The sequence below is a fragment of the Plecotus auritus genome (assembly GCF_963455305.1).
Source record: "Plecotus auritus genome assembly, chromosome: X".
Taxonomy (NCBI): Eukaryota; Metazoa; Chordata; class Mammalia; order Chiroptera; family Vespertilionidae; genus Plecotus; species Plecotus auritus.
In genome coordinates, this window is record NC_137784.1 from 131900024 (window position 1) to 131921040 (window position 21017).

A 21017-nucleotide genomic window follows, 5' to 3' on the forward strand; every position below is an offset into this window, starting at 1 on the left:
CTTCCATCTTCACATGGGGTCCTCCCTCTGTGTGTGTGTCCAAATGTCCCTTTTTCAGCTTTTCATAAGGACACCAGTCAGATTAGATTAGAGGCCCATACCACTCGGTATGACCTCATCTTAATTACATCTGCAACGATCCTGTGTCCAAATAAGGCCGCCTTCACAGGTACAGAGATTAGGACTTCAGGGTATGAGGGGAAGGAGACACAATTTAAACCGTAGCAAGTTCTATACACATTTGAGCTTGGGCATGTGCGCATGAGTGCATGAGACAATATGTCTCAGCCTCTGCAGGCGACCCCCGCCCTCCCCCCATCCCTCTGTCTGCCTGGATGGCTCTGGAGGTGTATTTACACCTGTGAAAGTTGGTGCACACCCACGTGTAGACACTGTGTGACCCCCCCACCGGCTCCTTGCAGTTATACCAGTTTTTTTAAATACATGTTTGTTTTTGTTTTGTCTTGTTTGAACTTTATCGATTTCAGAGAGGAAGGGAGAAGGAGAGAGAGAGAAAAACATCAGTGATGAGAGAGAATCGTCGATCAGCTGCCTCCTGCACGCCCCACACTGGGGATGGAGCCCGCAACCCGGACATGTGCCCTGACCGGGAATGGAAACATTCATAGGTCGCCACTCAATCACTGAGCCACACCGGCCAGGCTTAAATATGTTTTTATTGATTTTTTTTTTTAGGAGAGAGAAAAGGAGAGGGAGAGACCCCCTACTTGCTGCCACAGCGGAGCCAAGTCCAAGCCAGCAAGTGCCTCCATCCTCCCCCTTAGGCCTGCAGTGTGTGCAGCAGCTCCTACCCCAGGACCCCTGCAGAGCCCTGGACGCAGCCAGGCTCCTGGTGCGCAGGCGTGCACCCTCCCAGGGGAATTCTGTGCAGTCGCATACACACTCTGTCCCTCGTCCTTCTCAGAGGTGCTGTGCTTATCTCCTCACTCCCAGATGACAAGCACTCACGCGAGGCTATGGTTTCCGCAGTAACGGAGGCCCACGGCTGACTGGTCATGGAACCTGCAGCAGAGGTGTCCCCGGGACCACCCAGGCAATGACATGGCAGCTCGTTCTCCTCCCTCCCCTGTCCACCTTTCCTCCTCGGCACATGCCCAGCAAGCACCTCGGGGCTGGGCGGGGGGGACAGTCAGCCCCATCCTTAGAAAGCACACAGTCAGCCCTCAGAGCAGAAACAAAGGCGGGGACAGGAGCAGCCATGGGCCCCAGTGGCTGCCTGCAGTGATATCGGGATGCAGTGGGCAGGTGAGGGGCAGTGGGAAAGGAGGCTGGGGAATACCAGCAGGCCATCAAGGCCATCCAATAACGCCTGCAGGCTGTGGGGTACACCAGAGCCCAGAGAAAGGGCTCAAAGATAGGTATCTGGGTGCCACCCCAGGAATTCAGAGTCCTCATCTGGCGGCAGAACAGGGCCACAGGAATGAGGAGGCTGCGTGACATGTGCCAACAGTGACGGGGGGAGGTGGGGATCGGCCCCAAGGCGGGGCAGGGCCCTGGCAAGTGGCAGGAGCCACAGGAACAACCAGGTGGCCAGACAGCTGTAAGCCAGCGCTGGATAGTGGCATGTGCGGCGAGTCCCACGTGTGGGCATGTCCCAGAGGCAGGCCGGGTTCCTGGTCCTCTCTGTACTCCGATGGACTAGCTCAGGGCCAGGCACAGAGCATGGTGCTGTGAAGGTCCACGTCGGGTTACACAACTGCCCAACTCAACAGCATTTGTTCAGGAATCATTGGTGGTGCCCAGGCCCAATGCCAGGTATACTGGAGCACAGAGGCGCCCGCAGTGTCTGGGGCTCGCCAGCTGGCTGCGCACAAAACGAGATGACAGGCCCCGGCCAGCGTGGCTCAGTGGTTGAGCATCGACCTATAAACCAGAAGGTCATGGTTCGATTCATGGTCAAGGGCACATGCCCGGGTTAAGGACTCGATCCCTGGTGGAGGGGCACGGGGTGGTGCAGGAGGCAGCCAATCAATGATTCTCTCTCATCATTGATGTTTCTATCTCTCTCTCCCTTCCCGTCTGAGATCAACAAAAATATACATCTTTTTCAAAAGCACGAGATGACAGGGAAATCCTACAACACATGAGAGGAGAGCAGGGTGACACCCAAGGCATGTGCTCTGAGCTGTGGGGGAGGAGGGGAGAGTTCCATAGGCAGGGGCACCCTGTGTGCCAGGGCCCCAAGCCAAGAAGCAGCCTGGTGAGGATAAGGGCCGGGCCCAGTGCAGGCCCAGGGGTTCCAAGAGGGAGTGCGGGGTTGAGCCCCATTCCAGAGCCAGGCTGGTTGCAAAGTGCTGGAGACAGATGCCAACATGATATGGCCCCTGTCCTCCAAACATCCTATCAACTCACAGAGGTGGCTTCCCGGCCAAGGACTGCAGGGGTCCAGGGCTGGGAGGACACAGCAGCCTGTGCCAGGCGGTCCCAGCGAAGGGAAGAAAGTGATATGCCAAGTAGATGGGGGCTATGATGTGAGAGGCAAGAGGCATGGCAGGCGAAGACTTTGGAGGATGATGGATGGCGGGAATGTGTTTTACATACTGGCCGAGAGCTAGTGAACTGGGGGCAGAGAGCAGGTTAAAGAGTAGCCGCACAAAATACACGTCTACCTGGAAACTCACATTGTGAGTTTATTTAGAATAAGACAAAGGGACAGGAGATATCCTGGTACATTCTGGCAGCCGCCTGCAGCAATCTGGGGCTCAAGGAGTGACCTGGGAGAGAAGGGCTGGAGAGGCGACAGGAGCGGTCACACAGGGCGTGTGAGCTGGCCACAGCGCTTGAACTTTGTTCTCAAGGCCACTGGGAACCATTGAAATGTATTGAGGAGGGGAGTGCCTGAGGGCCTCAGCTTTAGGACAATCACCGTGTCCACCATGTGGGGGATGGGTGGGAGATCTGAGCTTGGAGGCTTTGGACAGTGAGGAGGAGGTAGGGCCTGGCCAGGGACAGGAGGTAATACACTTGCAAACTCTTCAGCTGGTAAGAGAGAGAGGCGAATTGAATGTGACCTCTGAGGTCCCGATTTGGGTGACTGGAGGGGAGATAGCAAGTTCCCTGTGGGACACAATTCATGTGAAAGGCCATGGGCATCCAAGTGGCCATGGCCAACTGGCAGTTGGAGCTGTGGGCATAGCCCCAGGAGATGCTGATGTCATAGTCATCACCCAAGAAAACAGCTGAGGTCATCCAGTGAGATCATAGAAGGGAGATGAGTGAGGGTTGCGGGGCCTGAGAGAGAGAGGACAACAGGCCAGGGGAATGGGAAGAAAACTGGGCACGTGGGACGTCGTGGAGGGCAGAGAGGGTGAGTGTGTCAGCAGGAGGGCACAGAGGGTCTGAGTGACAGCAAGACTGAAGCGGGCGCCTCTTCTGAGCCTGGACACAGGTGGCAGGGTACAACTGCTGGGGGTTTGGAGGGAGGAAGGGCACAAAGTCCAGGCAGCTCTCACCTGAAGGCCCTTGATGCTGGGAGAGACTGGCCTGAACTGGGCTCCAGGAGGCTGGTGGAGGTTGGGAGTGGCTGCTGAGGATTGTGGGAAGGAAGGTGGCCAGGAGCAAGTAAGGGATTCTACGGGCGGAGAGTGGGGCTCCAAGTAGAGATGGGGCCTGGATCACCAGAGAAGCACTGAGAAGCAAGCGCTCAGATGAGGGCTGACTGGCGGGAGGAAGGCCGTGAGCCCAGAGCGAAGGCCCCATTTGTAGACATGCTGCTGGGAGAGTGGAGGGTGGCTGGGAGGAAGAGCCTCAAAGACCCTGGAGTTTGACAGGAAGGTGGACAAGTCACCTTGGGAAGCTAGGTGACACCAACTAGCATTGGGATCTGGGTGGTGGGTGTGGGAGAACGTGCAGCACCCGGAGCTTAGGAGAGAGGTGGGCCACAGGGGTGCCTTCACTCGGAAGGCACGGGTGTCATGGGATTTTGAGAGCCATTTAGGCACTTGGGCGGAGGCAATGCTGGTGCTGGGAGGACAGGGACCAGCAGTGGCAAGGAGACATGGTGATGAGAGCCATGGGGGAGGGCAGGTGTGGCTAAGGAGACAGCATTCCGGGCATCACAAGCCCCCCTACCTGAAAACCACTTCTGGATACTTCTGTCTCTTGGAACCTGCAGAGCCTGGCCAGCCACAGCAGATGGACCAGGACCCAGAGCAGGAGCAAGAGGAGTCCGCCTCCGGATCACAGCAACATTGATGCTTGGCAAGCCCTCCTAGCCTTATAGCCTTAGGGACCCCAAACCCGACTCCACCCCCCTTTCCCTTCTGGGACTGCAGAGCATGGGCCAGAATGCCACAGGGAAGCTGAGGTCATGATCACAGTCCCTGTGGCTCAGGCCAGCTCTCCATCGGCAGGTTGACAATTGGGCTCCATGTCACCCTCATGGTCCCACCCCAAGCTGGCCCAGAGTGGGGGTCCCATGAAGAGGGGCTTCTACTGCTTAGAAGACCAGTCTCGGATCACTGCTCCAGGTTGGTGACAGCCGAGTCAAACAGGATCCTAGAGCCATGAGTCTTAACGAAATGGCATTGGCAATGGGGGAGGGGGGTCAGCTGGGGAGTACCAAGCACTCACCCAATGCTGAGGGTTCAGGATGAGACAGGAGACAGTGGGAGCTGATTCACCACACGGCCCAGGCTCACCATGACTGAGGACTTCCAGTCATCTCCAAGCAGGACAGTGAGGACCCTTGCAAGGGGCTCGGTGACTCATCCCAGCCCCGCTCTGGGAGGGCCAGTGTGGAGACCAGGCTGTATGCCTGACCCTGAGTGAGGGGCCTTAGCTGTCCTCTTCCCTCACATGGAATCTCTCAATGGATCTGATTGACCCCTCTGGCTTCGCTGCCATGGGGTCCTAACCACCACCCCCCTCTTCTTGCCCTCTCTCTGCCCAGGGGCTGGCCCTTAGGGGCGGCAGGTCACGTGGTCTCAAATCTGGGCTGGGCGCTCTCAGGATGCAAATGAGTCACCAATGTGGGAAGCAGGTACTGCGGCAGGGTAATAGCTACTCTAAATTTAGACGGAAAATCCCCACAGAGTTGGCAGAAATATCCCGAGCCTTCCTGGTGGCAAGACTCTCAAGCAGGAAAGTGGGGAGGGGGCAGCAGGAGCTGGGGGCTCCATAGAGGATGGGGGCAGGGCTAAGAAAGGGTTACAGAGGGGAAAGCCCTCATCTGGGCCAGGGCGCACCTGCTCCAGAGGCCCGGGTGTCACCCTGGAGCCACGGCCTAGGGCCCCACCCTGGTGGGGTTAGCCTGGAAGCAAAGGTGGACCGGGCCCTCTCTGCAGTCAATTCAGACTTTGTGGGCAGCTCTCCAGGACCCCTCTTGCTATCTAGGAGCTGCCTCCTTCCTTACTCTGGCTGGGTCTCTGCCCCCCTCCTGCTTGCCTGGCTCGGTCCTTGACCCTGTCTCTCAGAGCCTCAGTTTCTTCATTTCGAAGCTTCATCAAACTCTGCTGGAATGGTTAGTAACGGCATGGCAGTGCCCAGTGTCCTCATTACCCACATGGTGACCAGGAGCTACAGTTCTCACCACCCCAGGGTTCTGGGATGGGGCCTTCCCTGCAAGCCAGGGGGGCCACACCTGCATCTCCCTCCCCTCGGCCAAGCAGCTCTGTGAGCTGGCCCTGGATGGCAACCCCCTGAGGCCTGGGCCCTGAGGACCCAGCCACCGTCCCCACTTTTGTCACTATCTGACTCCTACCCTAGAAGGAGATCCCTGCCACCCGCAGCTCTGGATTTGGGCTCCAACTTCACCAACGAGGCTGGAGGGCCTTGGGCAAGTCCCTGCCCTGGGCCTTAGCTGTCTCCTGCCCTCAATTATTGCAGTCACCGTGAGAGACTTACTAGGGCTTCCCGACCCAGTGCTGGGGCCACAGAGATGATCCAAGAGCAAACCAGAGGTTGGAGATCCCCCCCCACCTCGGGATGGGGGAGAGGTGCACAGAGGTGCTGGTGCACCCTGACCCCAGAGCAGCACGTGACCCAGCCTGGCATCAGGCCTTGGTCTGGGTGCAGGGAGCCAAAGGGGACCCAGGCTGGGCCTTGCAGTGTTGGCAGGGGCAGGGAAGCGGTGGGAGGAGGCAGCCAGGAGTCATCAACTTCCTTCTCTCGTCCCCTTCCACAGTGTGGGGGCTGGAGGGGCTCGCCACTCTCTCCCCTCTTCCCTCTCACCTCCCTTTGCCCATCCAGCCAATGGGCCTGGGCATCTGGCTCCCTCCTTGTCTGAGGATTGTATCATCTGTAATGTATATCCACACACATGTGCCGCTGCTTGGGAGGACAAGACAAGGAGAAGGAACCCGCACAGCTGGCTGGAGGGGGTTTATAACCAGGTTATTGAACCTGAACCTGAGCCCTCCTGGAATGGGGGTGTTAATGGCTCCTGAAGACCTGGCCTCTCGGAAATCAGGAAATCAATCGCTGCACAGGCTGGCTCGCGGCCTCCCCTCCCTCCTCCCTCACTCCCCCCTGCTCCTGCCTGGCACAGCCTCTTACCCCTTCACCTCAGCTGCAAGTGCAGATCTGGGAGCTGCCATGGGGCCATTTGTTTTCAAATATCCTGATGTAGCTCCGATGGGAGCTGCCGCGGGCAGGTGGGGTGCTCGGGAACAGGGTCTAGAATGTGCTTCTGAAGGCATGGCAACTGGTCTCACGTCTAGAAAATGCTGCCGAAGGAGCCTCCAAGGGGGGAGGGGCAGTGGTGGAGGATGGCAGCCTGGGGGGCAGTTGTCATGTGAGCAAATGACTTCAGCTGCAGCTATTGCTCTCGGTAGGACCAAATGGTTACCCAGAATTAAAGCCTCAGATGTGGGTGCATCCAAGTGCCAGGGCCCCACAGATGCGAGCGGGGTCTCCATGCAGGGGCCAGACGGGGTGGTGGGCCTCTCCTCAAAGCTTCGCTCGAATGTCACATGGCCCAGAATCTGGGCCTGGAAAAGGTGCGCCTGAACAGGGACTGTGCCTTCAGCCAAGGCCCAGCACAGTGCAGGGCATCAAAGCAGTTGGCGGGGCCAGGCTGACGACTTCTCCCTCCCAAGCAAGGCCCAGCTCTCTGCCCCTCCACCTTGCGAAGGACTGGCAGTTCCTGGTGCCCCGCTGAGAGCCTTAGGGTGCTCTTAGGAAAGGGGGCAGGGCTTCAGAGGAGGGGGTGAGGGCTGGAGCTGCCCAGTCACCCTGTAAGAGGTTTCTGTGGGGAGCAGATGGCACCTGAGCACATGGACTTGACTGCTTCCAAGATGGAGTCCCAGCTGCGCCTTTATTTTTTTTAAGTACGTTTTTATTGATTTCAGAGCGGAATGAAGAGGGAGAGAGAAATGGAAGCATCAATGATGAGAGAGAATCGTTGATTGGCTGTGCAGGGATCGAGCCCGCAACCCAGGCACGTGCCCTGACCAGGAATCGAACCGTGACCTCCTGGTTCATAGGTCGATGCTCAATGGCTGAGCCACGCCGGGCTGGCCCAGCTGCGCCTTTAAAACAACCTCAATTCTGCCACGGTTGGCCTCGCACTCAAGTCCACTTCAAGAAAATTCTCCATTTTATTCAACAGGGCACAGGCCAGGCCTTGTTAGCCAAGACTAGTCTCTGGGGATGAGGAGGGAGGTCCCATTTCCTGAGGTGGAGCAGGCCTGTGCCTGCGGAGCTCCTGGCCTGGCCTGGCCATTGTGTTCGCTTTCTTTTCCTCCAGCACCGGCGGGTCTGGTTGCCTGGAGAGCAGAGGCGCTGTGGGAGGGCTGGGGTGGGAGTTTTGCAGGGGTGGGGGGCAGCATCATTCAATCCAAATGTTCCTCCTCCAGCCAGTCAGGCCTGAGTCACTAAAAGCACAAGGTGGTGGGGGCGGGGGTAGGTGGGGGGAGTCGGTTATCCAATCTTTCCAGAAACTCCTCTGTGAGTCAGCTCACCAAGCTTTTGCCAGGGGGGCAACCAAGTGCCCGGGGCCATGGGCACAGCCACCATCTGGGAGGACCACCAAAGGGGTGCAAGCCAACTCCATCTTTTCTGGTCTCCGTGCATTTTCATGTTTGGGCCGACAAAATGGCCCTATTGCTGTATGGCACGGCTTTCAGTGTAGGATTTCTTAGCAAAGTCCCCTGGACTGCAGGACAATGGCAGGGCTGTCACAGCACAGGGACCTGCACACAGCTTCGTTTGCTCACGGGTGTGATGGTGTTTTGGCGATTGCGGTTTGGCTCCACACTGGACCCCAGAGCCCTGATGCTGAAGGAGAAGAGAAAAGACAGCCTGGCCCCGGCGCGGGGGGCGGGGGGGGATGCGGGGAGGGGGCTGTCTGGGCCTCTATCTGGCACATACACCTACTAAGCAGGACCCTGCCCTGACTCACGCATCATGGATTAAAACTGCCATGAAACTAGGAGGGCCCTAGGAGATCAAGAGGTCCCTTCTCCCCAAATGTACAGGTGAGGAAACTGAGGCACCAGAGACAAAGCTGTCGCCTCTCTTTTCCAGGGGTAATGACTCAGGGGAATCAGCGCTGCCGCAGACACAAGCCAGGCAGCCAGGCAGCCAGGCCTCCCTTGGCTGCCCCTCATCCGTGGAGTGGCTGGCATCCCAGCTCTGCCCATCTCTTTCTAGACGTCATCTCAGCCAGGCCTCGCCTCATACTGATCTCCTTGGGCTGAGAAGGGAACCCCCAGCCGGAAGCCAGCCCTCGGTGGCCCAAGGCCTCATGCTGGTTCTCAGCATCCCTCATGGCTCATGCCAAGGCTGAGCCCCAGCTCACCCAGCTCACTGGCTACTGGCTTAGGAACCCCTATGTGCTCCCCTGACCTCCCCCTCCCCACAGGAGTGAACAGTCCAGGAACCAGAGGGCCTTCTTGTCCGCACTCAGCTGTGGCTCTGGAACTCAGCGGTCTGAGCCCACTCGGGGGATGTTATTGCGTCACAACCAGGAAACCACTGCCTCAGTTTCCATCGCTATGACAGGGGCACAGTCTCTGACTCCCAGACTGACCGAAGGACAAAATGAGTTCCTTGATGGGGAGGCCGTGGCCTTTAGTGCACACTGACCCATTCCCACCCCTCCCCCTACGTCCTGGCTCCACCCTTTCCAAGCACCAGGGCTCAGATGCTATGATTTGCCAGAATCTGGTATGTGAGAGAGGATAGTGCAGGAGGGCATAGGGGGTGGGGGCACTAACAGTGCCTTCAGCTGGACCTTAAGCCCTTTTCCCTGTGGCAGCAGGAGGTGGCCCTGGAGGCCAGGCTCTGTCCTCATGTGCCCCTTCGCTTCTCCAGCGGGAAGCAGGGGTGCCAGCAGAGACTCTTTGGTGCAAACCTCCCCCAGCCCAGGCCCAGCATAGGTCAGGGCTCCCTATCCCACTCCTGCGCCCCACGCTCCTGGTGGCCAGGGGCTGCAGTGGGTACCCAGACAGAGGCCTCGGCAGGAGGAGCAGGCAAAGGCTTGCAGGTGGGAGGCAGGCGGAAGGGGGTGGGGAAGGTGGAGGGAGACGCCGGGCAGGCCGCGGCCCCTCCCCGCTCCCTCCCTGCGCGCCGCCGGCGACAGTGCCCCTCCTGGGCAGGGGGCGGAGAAGACGGCGACGGGAGGGGAGGAGGCGGCGGCGGAGGCGGGATTTGGAGTTTCCCTCCGCAGCAGCGGCGGCGGCGGCCCCTCGGCTCCAGGCGAGGCCGCCGCCCGAGGCTCTGGTGGCGCTCGGCGGCAGTGGCGGTGGCGCTTCCCGCCGCCCGGGCTTCGGAAACTTCCCGGCCGCCACGCGCGGAGCCGGCGCTGGAAGCCCAGCAGAACGGAGGTGAGCAGAGGTGAGCGGAGCACGCGGCGCCGGGCCACCCACCCCACCCCACCCCCACCCGGCCGGGCCGCCCTCCGACGTGCGCTCCTCCACCCTGCACCCCCAAAGTCTTGCCAACGCACACCCCACGGGGCCGACGCGTGCGCCCCTGCGAGACCCGCCTGGTCCTGCCACCGCACACCCCCCACATCCCGCCTGTGCGCCTCCTGTGTCCTCAGCCACGCACACCCCCTGCCACTTATGCGCACGCGGACCCAGGTCCCTGCAGTGCAAACAGCAGCCCCTAACCTACCACCCAGCACTGTCCCCAACTCAGGCCAGCACCCATCCCAGACCCTGCCACGCCTCAATACACACCCAGGCACATACATATTCCCAACACATCCCTGCTCTCTGCACTAACACAGCTCCCCTCGCCGTGCCCCCACCATCTCCGACTCCCCATATGCTCATTACAGACACCCCACCCACATTCCCAGCCCAGAGACACTGCAATCCACCTACCGTAAGCGAAGCCCCAACACTAACCCACACCCCAGGGGCTGACACTCCCCACTTCCCTCAGGCAGGCCCACTCCCCAGCGCACACTCAGACCCCAACACGTATGCACACCTGCTGGATTCCTGCTCTCCAGCACCCCGCCCCGCCCCCGTCACAAATAGCCCTCAACAGCCCCCAGCACATCCCGAGTCCCTCCCACCACCACCCCCAACACCTGGCACGCGGGCTCTAGAGGCTGCAGCATTTGGTGACATCCCTGCCAAGCGCCTCTGACTCGCCTTTGGAGGCGGCTTGCCATCCTGAGGGCCCCCAGGTGCCTCCCTAAACAGACTTTGAGTCTCCCCAGCGACTGGTTTGGCCTCTTCCCTAAGAGATAAAGAAGGCACTTGGGGCGCAAGGTACCGTGCTTAGATATGCGGGCGCCGGTGGGGGTCGGGGAGGAGGAAACGAGAGGCAGGCATTGATATGGACGCAGTGCACGTAGTAGGTCGGTTCCGCGAAGACAGAATTCACACAGTGCGTGTACGTGTTTGCGTGTGTGTTGGGGGGAGTCATATGTGTGCACGTGTGCTTGTGGTTGGGGGGGGGAGCAGTGTGCAACCCGCTGAGAGAAAAAGCAGGAGCAGCACCCGCCTCGTGCAACAATTGGTTTCATTCATTCACGCTGCCTTTATTAATGAGCATTTCTTCCCTGAGCGCTAGGCTGGTGCCAGGCCCCCGCACTGGGGGGCAGGGGCAAGCTTGGGGCCGGGCACACCCCATTCCTGCCTTGGAGGAACTCCCAGTCCCACGAGGTGACCGACCAGGAAAAGCAGAAAGCCATCCCCAGCGGAAAGTGTATTTGGTGGAAAAGACACTGGATTTGGCAGGAACGCTGGCGCTGGGAGTTGTGTTCCCCGGCCATGTGACCGGGCCGCCACAGCCGAAATCCTGCCACTGGGCCCGGCGGGAACCGGGCATTTCGGAATGGGGGGATGAAAGGGGAGGCGGGCCGTAGCATTCCGGAGGCTCTGGGGACCAGAGGGCACACGAGGCGCGCGAGGGGCCTACTGGCTGCAACGTCCCCGAGGCCTCCAAGGGGCAGTGGCCCGGCGGGGCGGGGTGGAGGCCAGGGGCGCCCAAGGGCTGGGGCCGCGGGCAAAGCGCCCACCCTGCAGAGAGCTCGCGGAGGGGGCCTGAGAGGCCCAGGCACGCAGCCCACCTCCCCCCTGCCCAGCCCACGGAGGGAGCAGGCTGGGGCAGGGTGGGCACCCTGAGTGGGCGCGGGAGCAGGCGCTGCAGCAGGGGGCCGAGTGGGGGGGCCTCCCGGAGAGGGTCGGGGGAAGGGGGCTTGGCGGAGCTCAGCCCTGCAGTGCGGAGGTGGCAACAGGTTCCAGTCGGTCCTGCTGCTGGCGCAGCGGGCGCTGCTGGCACCGGGCACAGAGCACTCGCTTTCCCGGTTGGAGGGCTTGCCAGCAGGATTAGAAGCGAGGTGCAGGGGAGCCACACTCAGGCGTTGGGAGACAAATGCCCCGTCACAACCCACCCTGGGGGGGGGTGCTTTGAGCCCAGCTTCCTCTCCCTTCACCATCGCAGAAGCTGCCTCCCTCCTCATCATCTTCCCAGCCAGGATCCTGCCACCTCCTCCAGAAGGCCCTCTGCACAAGCATGCCTGGGCATCTCAGGAGCTCCTACCTCCCTAACAGCAGTGTGGGTGGGGGCACGTGTCTCTCTTCCTCCCTGTCAGATGCCCCCCCCCCACTGCCTACAACACAGCCAAGCCAGGCACCCCAGGCTGACACATGGCAGAACCTCTTGGTGCCTTCAGCCCCTGGCCACCCCGGGGTTCCACCCACAGGGGCATCGGGCCTGGAGGGATCCCCCAGGCTTGGGGCCCTTGACCAGGTGGCAGCCTACCTCTGCCTCTGGGAGCGAGGATGGAGGGATAGGAGACCCTAGAAGACAGGTTTCCTGCCTAAGAGGATGTGCACGGAGGGACTGGGCCCTGCTCTGACCCCCACTGCCACCCCAGCTTCCCAAACTTGAGCATTGCAGCCTCAGAGAACTGAGGTCCGGGGCACAGAGGAGGGAGACCACAAGCTGGCCCAGTGGATGGACAAAGTCTGCCTGGAGTAAGGCACCTGGGGGTAGGGGGGTGAAGAAAGAGCAGAATGTGGACAGGATGCAGAGGAGGGAGGCCTGGGCTGGGGGAAGGGGGACACAACCCAGCTGCCTGAGGCCCCTGGATGCTGGTGGTGGGACTCAATCCAGAGCCTTGGACATGGGAGGCTATGGCCAGAGATTAGACCCAGGCTGGCGACCCACTGGGCCAGGGAAGGAGGAAGCGGGAGAGGGGTGACTTGAGGCAGCCCGGCTCTCCCAAGCATTACTTCTTGAGTTTTCTCATCTTACTTTGGTCTGAGAGGAGTCCAGTAACTGCCTTAAACTTGACCAAAATGTTGGCCTTCCAGTGGCTTGAGCCCTCCACTCCACATGGCCTGTGGCGCCCGTCCTATGCACAGAGCTCTGCCTTTTTAAAATATTTTTTTAATTGATTTCAGAGAGAAAGGGAGAGGGAGAGAGAGATAGAAACATCAATGATGAGAGAATCATGGATCAGTTGCCTCTCACATGCCCCACACTGGGGATCAAGCCTGCAACCAGGGCATGTGCCCTGACCGGGAATCGAACTATGACCTCCTAGTTCATAGGTCGATGCTCAACCACTGAGCCACGGCAGTCAGGCAAGCTCTGCCTTCTTTTACTTAGTTCCTTAGGGTCGATTCCCAAAAGTGGCCAGAGAGAATGAATTTCTTTCTAGCTCTGGATGCATATTACCAAATTAATTTCCAAAAGGGCCAACAGAGAATCCTCCAGAAGCAGCAACAGAGCAGCAGGCCGGTTTCACAGCACCCTTGCCAGCACTGGGTGTTCTCATTTTGAGAACATTTTACTAACATAATAAGTGGGAAGTGTTACCTTGTTTTCTGTTGTTACCTTGGTTTTTTCATTTGCTTTCCTTCCGTGCCTGAGGTTGAACCTTCCCCCAAGCCTCTTGTACCCACTTGGGTTCCCTCCTTCATGCGGTCTTTTCTGGTGGCTCGTTGCCCATTTATCTCTCAGAGTCTTAACCTTTTGATCAATTTGTATGAGCTTTATCTTTGCTGTACATTTCCGCTCAACTCGGCCATTTGCTTTAGACGGGTTTTAAGCAGAGAAGGGACATAGAACCAGTCTTTTCCCCACCTCATTTCATTGTCTCAGTACTTAGCACACGTGGTATTATCTTGTTTGGTCCCCTATTACCTACGGACCTGTTCCCCTAGCCCAGTGGTCGGCAAACTCATTAGTTAACAGAGCCAAATATCAACAGTACAACGATTGAAATTTCTTTGGAGAGCCAAATTTTTTAAACTTAAACTTCTTCTAACACCACTTCTCCAAAATAGACTCGCCCAGGCCGTGGTATTTTGTGGAAGAGCCACACTCAAGGGGCCAAAGAGCCGCATGTGGCTCGTGAGCCGCAGTTTGCCGACCACTGCCCTAGCCTGGGAGCTCTGTGCAAGCAGAGACCCTGTGTGCCGGCCTGGTCATCATCCTGTGTGCATGGAAGGAATGGAGGCCAGTGGCCTTTGCTGAACAAATGTCCTGGTGCAGGGCAGGTAGAGGGTGGTTGAGGTAAAAGACCTGGAGGCAGGGAGAGAGCTTTGCAAGCTGTGACAGTGACCCGGTCAATAGCTGGTGAGCGCAAACCCTTGGCCAGAGCCAGGCAGAGAGGAGAGTACAGATGTGAGGCTTAAGTAGAAATTACTCACTCTTGACTAGGCAGGAGGCAGAGGGAAAGGCTGGGGTGACTCCCAGGATCGGTAACATGATAAGAGCAGAGAGCTGCAGTTTGGAGCTGGGAGCTCGGAGCTCCTAGGTGCCTTTGGCTAGGCCTGTGCAAAGGAATGAGGGTGTCCAGAGGCTGCCCTCTGCCTGCCTAGCCCTCCAGCTAGCCTTGGGCAGGGTTCTGAACCAGGAAGCAGCAATGGGTTTCTGGTCCTGTTTCCTCCTCCCATGATTTCAGTGACATCCCACGATAGCCCAAGGGGTGGCTATGGTGAGCCCACTATATAGATGGGGCCACTGAAGTCCAGTCAGGGGACATGATGGTCCAGGGTCGCCAAGTGAGTAGGCAACCTCTGGGGCAGGGGCACTGGGCTCTTGTCCCCACCCCTCCCCCTGCCTCCGGGGGGCCTGACTGGCGCCGGCCAGGGGAGCTGTGGCTGGCCCCCTGCTGGGCCCCTGACCTGCCCTTGGCCTCTGCCCTGGCCCAGTCCCGCTTGGGTGGAAGTCCCAGCTCAGCGCGCGACTTGCGGGGGGCCCACCCGACTGCTTTCGCTGGCACCCGTTGGCTAGCTCGACCCCTGAGCCCGCCCCCATAGCCCCGCCCCTCTAAACGGTAACTCCTTGTCCAAAGGCAGCCGCTTCCAAGGTGGAAGCCAGGTCCTCTGCTAAGCAGCCAGCGCGCCTGCAGCTCAGGACTTTGCTTCCACGTGCGCGCCTGCTCGGCCGCACTACCTTCTTCCCAGAGGCCAAGCCCGGGGACACCCTGTCTGAGGATCGCGCTCCGAGTCCCGCGGTGGCCCTAGCCGAGGCATCGGCACAGGGCCACCCGCGGGGGGATCAAGACTCAGGTCTCTCTCCTTTTCTTTTCCCCGGACTGGCGGGTTGGCGGGGCGGGGTGGGGGGGTACCAGAGCTGGATCAGCTCCGAAAGGGCCATCGCCTCCACCCACCTCTATTCCCTGGGCCCACCTGGCCGTGGGGGAGACCTTGGTCTTGAGCCCCTCTCACACGCACGCGCCCCCAAAGTCTGAAGCGCGAACTTGGGGGGTGATTTCGGGCAGGCCGAGCGAGAAACTCAGAAACAAGGAAGGTGTGAAGGAAGGCGGCCGTGCGTGGCTTTGGGACACCCCAGGAGAGGCTGGGAAGGAACCCACGGCTCTCAAAGGGGCCGTGGGATGCCCAGCTTTAGCTTCTGGGGGACCTCTCACACTTCCTTTCTCGGGGCGGTGAGCGGCGACCGGGCACCCCGGTGGCTGCCTCGGGTGTTCTTTTGGGGCGCACAGTGCCTTCTGCGCGTCCTCACTGTGGGAAGGGCGCGAGAAGAGAGAATCGAGCGGTGGAGGGGTGTCCCTGCGGGTGTCCTGGGCGCCTGCCTTCGGGACATGGGGTTGACTTCACATCCTGACCCCTGGGCTCACGCCCTATGGCAGCCGGGCGCGGAGGACGCCAGCTCACCACACGTGTCTCCCCTCTCTCCGCAGCGCCAGCGGCCCGACGTGCCAGCAGCCGCGAACCCATGGAGGGTCTGGGCCGCTCGTGCCTGTGGCTGCGCCGGGAGCTATCGCCCCCGCAGCCGCAGCTGCTGCTCCTGGACTGCCGCAGCCGCGAGATGTACGAGTCGGCGCGCATCGGCGGGGCGCTGAGCGTGGCCCTGCCCGCGCTGCTGCTGCGCCGCCTTCGGCGGGGGAGCCTGTCCGTGCGCGCACTCCTGCCGGGGCCGCCGCTGCAGCCGCCTCCGCCCGCTCCAGTGCTCCTGTACGACCAGGGCGGGGGCCGGCACCGGCGCGGGGATGCCGAGGCCCAGGCGGAGGCCGAGGCTGAGGTTGAGGAGTGGGAACCCGAGTCGGTGCTGGGCACCCTGCTCCAGAAGCTGCGGGAGGAAGGCTACCTGGCATACTATCTACAGGGTAGGTGTGAGCGGGGGGAGCGGTGGTCACCAGCCTGGGGCGGGGGCCGGGGAGGGGGGGGGGAATCCCGACCCTGGGAGGCAGGACCCCACCTTCAGAGGGGAATCACAATTCATTTGACCTTGAGCGATCTCCGCTTTTTTTGGTCTAAAGTGGAGGTGAGATACCCTCCCCTGAGTGTGACCATGGGCAAGTCCTTCCCCCTTGGGAGCCTCAGTTTCTGAGTCTGGAAAATGGGTAGAAAGTGGCCGACCTGGCCTGGCTCCCAGCCTTCCTGGGCTAGTAATGCCGCCTACTGCAGCTGCTCAGCCACTGGTAACCCTGCTCTGCAAAGGCAGGAAGGGGAGAGAGGGAGAGAGAGAAGCAAGGAAGGCAGAAGGAGGCCTGAGAAAGCAGAGACCTCTCCCCCCCCCATCCCCTCCCCCCAGTCATGGCAGGGCTGGATGGAAGGGAGACAGGTTGATACAAGCCCTCTGGCTCCTTGCCGAGCCACACACACACACACACACTCACACTCCAGAGATCCAGGGTAGGGACAGGGCTTCTATGAACCTACAGAACCAGTTGTCCCCACCTCCCCATGGAAGAGGGTCACTGGGCTGTGTTCCCTTGCTCCATTCGGAAGGCACAGGGATATAGAAATCCACAGATTGCTGCGTCTCCAGGCCCCCGCCCCAGCCTGGGGAAATAGAAGCTCTCTGTAGACCAAGGAAATGCTCGCTTCTTGGGACTTCGGGACCATCCAAGTGGAATGTCCCGCTCTCTCCCAGGCTCTCCTCTTCTTGGGGTCTCATTTCACCCCTGAAGAGAGCACAGAGATGGCTGTGACCTGGCCCCTGCCATCAGGGCACTTCTTGTCGAGCCAGATAGGGAGACACCCAGGCAGAGAACTCACGTAGGAACCTGTAACTGATGGCTGTAGTCCCCCTCCACCCCCCCACCCAACCCCACCCCCGAGGTTAGCAGCGCATCTAGACTCTACTGAGCCCTTGCACCGGCCTCGGCCTGGCCCTCGAGGTGTGAGGTCCTTTTTGGATGGCTGTGCCTGGGCCCAGCAGCCACAGTGAGCATTTGCTATCCAACAAGTAACCAACAGCACGAGGTGAGGGTGGCTGGACTGCCCATAGCGCACCACACGGCGACACCGTTCTAGAACAGGCTGCCGGCTTCTGAGTGCCCTTTGGGAAGAGGTGCAAGTCCCCTCGGGTCAGGCTATCTGGGGCTGGTTCCCTGGTCGGGGACCAGGCCAGCAGAAACCTCCTCTCTCCCTCCCAGGTGGCTTCAGCAGATTCCAGGCTGAGTGCCCTCAGCTGTGCGAAAGCAGCCTGAGCAGCCGTGGCGGAGCCAGCATGGCCATGGTGCCCAGCCCAGTGGTGGGGCTGGGCAACCTGTGCCTGGGCTCTGACTGCTCCGACGCGGAATCTGAACCTGACCGAGACTCCATGAGCTGCGGCCTGGATTCTGAGGGTGCCACGCCCCCCCCATCGGGGCTGATACCATCCTTCCCGGTCCAGATCCTGCCCAACCTCTACCTGGGTTGTGCCCGCGATTCGGCCAACGTGGAGAGCCTGGCCAAGCTAGGCATCCGCTACATCCTCAATGTCACCCCCAACCTCCCTAATCTCTTTGAGAAGAATGGCGATTTTCACTACAAGCAGATTCCCATCTCGGACCACTGGAGCCAGAACTTGTCCCAGTTCTTTCCTGAGGCCATCGCGTTCATTGGTGAGTCCTCCCTGCCCTCCCCTTTCTCCCTCCTCCGCCAGGCCTGGCTCCTGGCCTCTCCCATCACTTGCCCCTCTCCCTCATGAGGGCTCCTCCCGGGCTCAGCGGCCATCCCCAGAGCCCAAAGCCAGGATGGCACTTGTGGGGCCAGGAACCCTCGGGCCGGGCAGGGCTTCCAGACCAGCCTGGCCAGGGCCACCTGACTTGGAGGGTGGGACGGGGCGGGGGCTGCGAGGGCCCCTCTGGAAGACCACTGGCCTGCCCCTCACTCTGCCCCCCAACTCTGCCCTGCCTAGATGAAGCCTTGGGCCAGAACTGCGGGGTGCTTGTCCACTGCCTGGCGGGCGTCAGCCGCTCCGTCACTGTCACCGTGGCCTACCTCATGCAGAAGCTCCACCTCTCCCTCAACGATGCCTACGACCTGGTCAAGCGCAAGAAGTCCAACATCTCGCCCAACTTCAACTTCATGGGGCAGCTGCTAGACTTCGAGCGCAGCCTGCGGCTGGAGGAGCGGCGCGCCCGCGGGCGGGGCAGCGGGGGGCAGGAGTCCGCCACCTCGGACCCGCCCTCCTTCTTCACCACCCCCACCAGCGACGGGGTCTTTGAGCTCGACCCCACATAGGGCCCCATCCAGTCCTGTCCCCCAATGGGTGCTCCCTACCACTCATGCGCTGCGGGGGAGAAGAGGGAGGGAGGGAGGGGGCTTAGCTGTCAGCGGGGGGAGGGGGGAGGGGGCTTGGGGGGGGAGAGCACAATACCTCATGCGGGGGCTGTGGGAAGAGGCAGGCGCTGGGAGCCTCCCCAGGGTGGCCACCCGGAGAGACCCGCCCTGCCCACTTGAAACATCCTCGGGAATCCTATTAAATGTGCCTCTGGGCTGGCTGGGACCACCGGCCTGACCCTCGCCGCTTTGGGGCGGGACCTCGCCCCAGAAACTGCCTCTTCTGCGACTGTTACTTTTTTCTTTGTGGGGGGGAGGTTCCCATTCCAAGGGACCATTCCCGGTGGCGGCCTGTCCCCAGGCCCGGGCCCTGTGCTCTGCCAGCTCAGCTGGGCCCTGAGCCCCCCTGTGGTTTCCCCCTCAGGAAGGGCATGTGCCTGCTCCAGCCACCTCATTTGCCGCAGGGACCTGCTCGCAGTTCCATCCCTGTCCCCAAAGGGCTGCTTATGGGAAGGGGCTCGCCACCACCACCAGTGCAGTCACCTCCCGGCTTCTCTGCCCAGGGCTTCCCAGGGGATGTGGCCTCAGAGGTGCCGCGGCCACCCGGCGGCCACGGGGACAGCCCCCCTCTGGGTGGCTCCTTGCTGGGCAGCACCACTGGGGAGATCGCGGGCCTGAGAGCCATTGGGAGGGTTCCCAGCCGCACATCTGGCGCCCTGACTGTTTATCCACTTGACATTTGAAAAGATGCTTTTTTTCCTCTTTCCCAGATGTCTTGACGGGATCACTGGGGCTCTTTGTGACTGAGGGTGGTCAGACTGCCACCGGAGAAGATGGGGTCTCAGAGCAAGAGCTGGAGGAAGGGGAGGGGAAGAAGAAGGCCTGGATTTTGATGCTGCGGGACACACACACACACACACACACACACACACGGCCATTCATTGCAGACACACCCCTCGTGGGCAGTGGGCAGCGGGCGGCGGCACTTACACACACCCTAACCCTTGGGAACCCACCCCACAGTTGCTTTCTTGAATTGTTCCTGAATAAACAGTTTCTGTAAGATTCTGAACTGAGGGAGACTGCTTCCTGGGTACCTTGGAGGGTTTGGGGAAGGGTGGGGTTGGGGGGAGGCCTAGGGAAGGGGGAGAACATACTGCGCCGCTCAGGGACTCAAGCGCCACCCGCCCCCATGTCATCAATTCCCATCTGGTGCCTGCACTGCCTGTCAGCCCCACCTCTGGCCAGGTCCCCCATTTACTCACAACCCGTTGAACCCCTATCTGCCACGCACGGCTAATGACCAGGACGAAGCAGTGAACCAAAGAGGCCTGCCACTTGGAGGCAACTTCCGGGAGGGGGAGGGAGGACACTAAACAACAGACCCCATAAAGCAGTAAATGGCACCAGGTGTCCAGAGTGACAGAGATCAGGGGAGCACGGGCCAGAAGTGACCACGGAATGGGCAGCTACGCCCCAAGACTCGGTGCAGAGTCAGAGCCTCGGCAGGAGGGGATGGGAGCCACAGAAGGGCCTGAGCAGGGGAGGGAGGGACAAGAGCAGACTTGCATATCCCATCATCTGTCCCTCTGGCTGACAAAGTGTGGAATTTGGATCTAAAAGGCCCAGCCCTAGCCGGTTTGGCTCAGTAGCTAGAAAGTCAGCCCTCGGGCTGAAGGGTCCTGGGTTCCATTCTGGTCAAGAGCACATACCTGGGTTGCAGACTCTGTCCCCGGCCCCGGTTGGGGCACATGCAGGAGGCAACCAATCTGTGTCTCTCGCACATCGATGTCTCTCTCTCTCTCTCTCCGTCTCTCCCCCTCCTTCCCCTCTCTAAAAATCAGTGGGGAGATATCCTTGGGGGAGGATGGACAACAACAAAAAAGCCCAGGCTGGAGGCCAGGAGAGCCTGCGGAGGCCACTGAGCCACCCGAAGTGATGGGTGGGGCTTGCTCCTCCCTGGCCTCCCAGCCTCAGCTCTGAACTCCTGCACACCGTGGCTGAGGGGTCCTTCTCAAGTCAGAATCCCCAGCCACAGAGAGATGGTGGGAAGCAGAAGGGAGCTGGAAGGTGGGTGGGGGCAAGTGCTGTATGAGAACACAGCGGCGACTTAGTGAGCAATGTGGTCAGCATGTCCAGGGAAATCTTCTGGGTCCAGAACCCCTAACACGTAGGATGAAATCTGAAAACATGGCATGGATGGCTGAGCGGGTAGGAAAATAAGAGAAAGCCTCCGAGGTCGGCAACTATGAGGATATTTGTGTCAAGTGGAGTGAGCCAGCTCTGGGGCTCGCTCCTGTCTGTGGGAAATCTACACCCAGGAGCCAGGAGCCCAGGGCCACTGCCTCTTCCTTGGACACCTCCTTCCAGGGGCTTTCCAGACACCACCCATGGGAACCAAGAGACACCTGGGCCCCCCACATAAAACCTGTACTCTTGCAGGGGAATGTTCTCCGTAGGTGAAAATACTGGCCCCTACAGACGGCCACATCCTAGTTCCAGGATCCTATGAATACAGTCCCTTATATGGCAAAAGCGACTCCATGGATGTGATTAAGTCAAGGATCTTTTTTTTTTTTTTTTTTTTTTTCAGAGAGGAAGGGGGCGGGAAAGACAGAGAGAAAC

General features: G+C 60.2%; 1 protein-coding gene across 3 annotated transcripts; it reads left to right on the forward strand.

Moving 5' to 3' along the window:
- Nucleotides 1-9673: 9673 nt before the first annotated feature.
- DUSP9 (dual specificity phosphatase 9) lies at nucleotides 9674-19461 on the forward strand. Of its 3 annotated transcripts, none has more exons than XM_080653276.1 (4): nucleotides 9674-9798; nucleotides 15581-16006; nucleotides 17282-17731; nucleotides 18028-19461. In XM_080653276.1, the coding sequence occupies exons 2-4, from the start codon at nucleotides 15616-15618 to the stop codon at nucleotides 18351-18353; spliced, it is 1167 nt and encodes a 388-aa protein (XP_080509402.1). In that variant the 5' UTR covers nucleotides 9674-9798; nucleotides 15581-15615; the 3' UTR covers nucleotides 18354-19461. The 3 variants fall into 3 exon arrangements, with proteins under 3 accessions (XP_080509402.1, XP_080509403.1, XP_080509404.1); XM_080653277.1 differs by having other exon boundaries at nucleotides 9681-9788; XM_080653278.1 differs by lacking the exon at nucleotides 9674-9798 and adding an exon at nucleotides 14839-14948.
- Nucleotides 19462-21017: the final 1556 nt, after the last annotated feature.

Excerpts from the sequence above, each read along its gene's own strand:
- DUSP9 (XM_080653276.1), top strand. The coding sequence starts at position 15,616 with ATGGAGGGTCTGGGCCGCTCGTGCCTGTGGCTGCGCCGGGAGCTATCG. Across the intron at positions 16,007-17,281 it reads CCTGGCATACTATCTACAGG|GTGGCTTCAGCAGATTCCAG; the intron begins GTAGGTGTGAGC and ends TCTCCCTCCCAG. Across the intron at positions 17,732-18,027 it reads TGAGGCCATCGCGTTCATTG|ATGAAGCCTTGGGCCAGAAC; the intron begins GTGAGTCCTCCC and ends TGCCCTGCCTAG.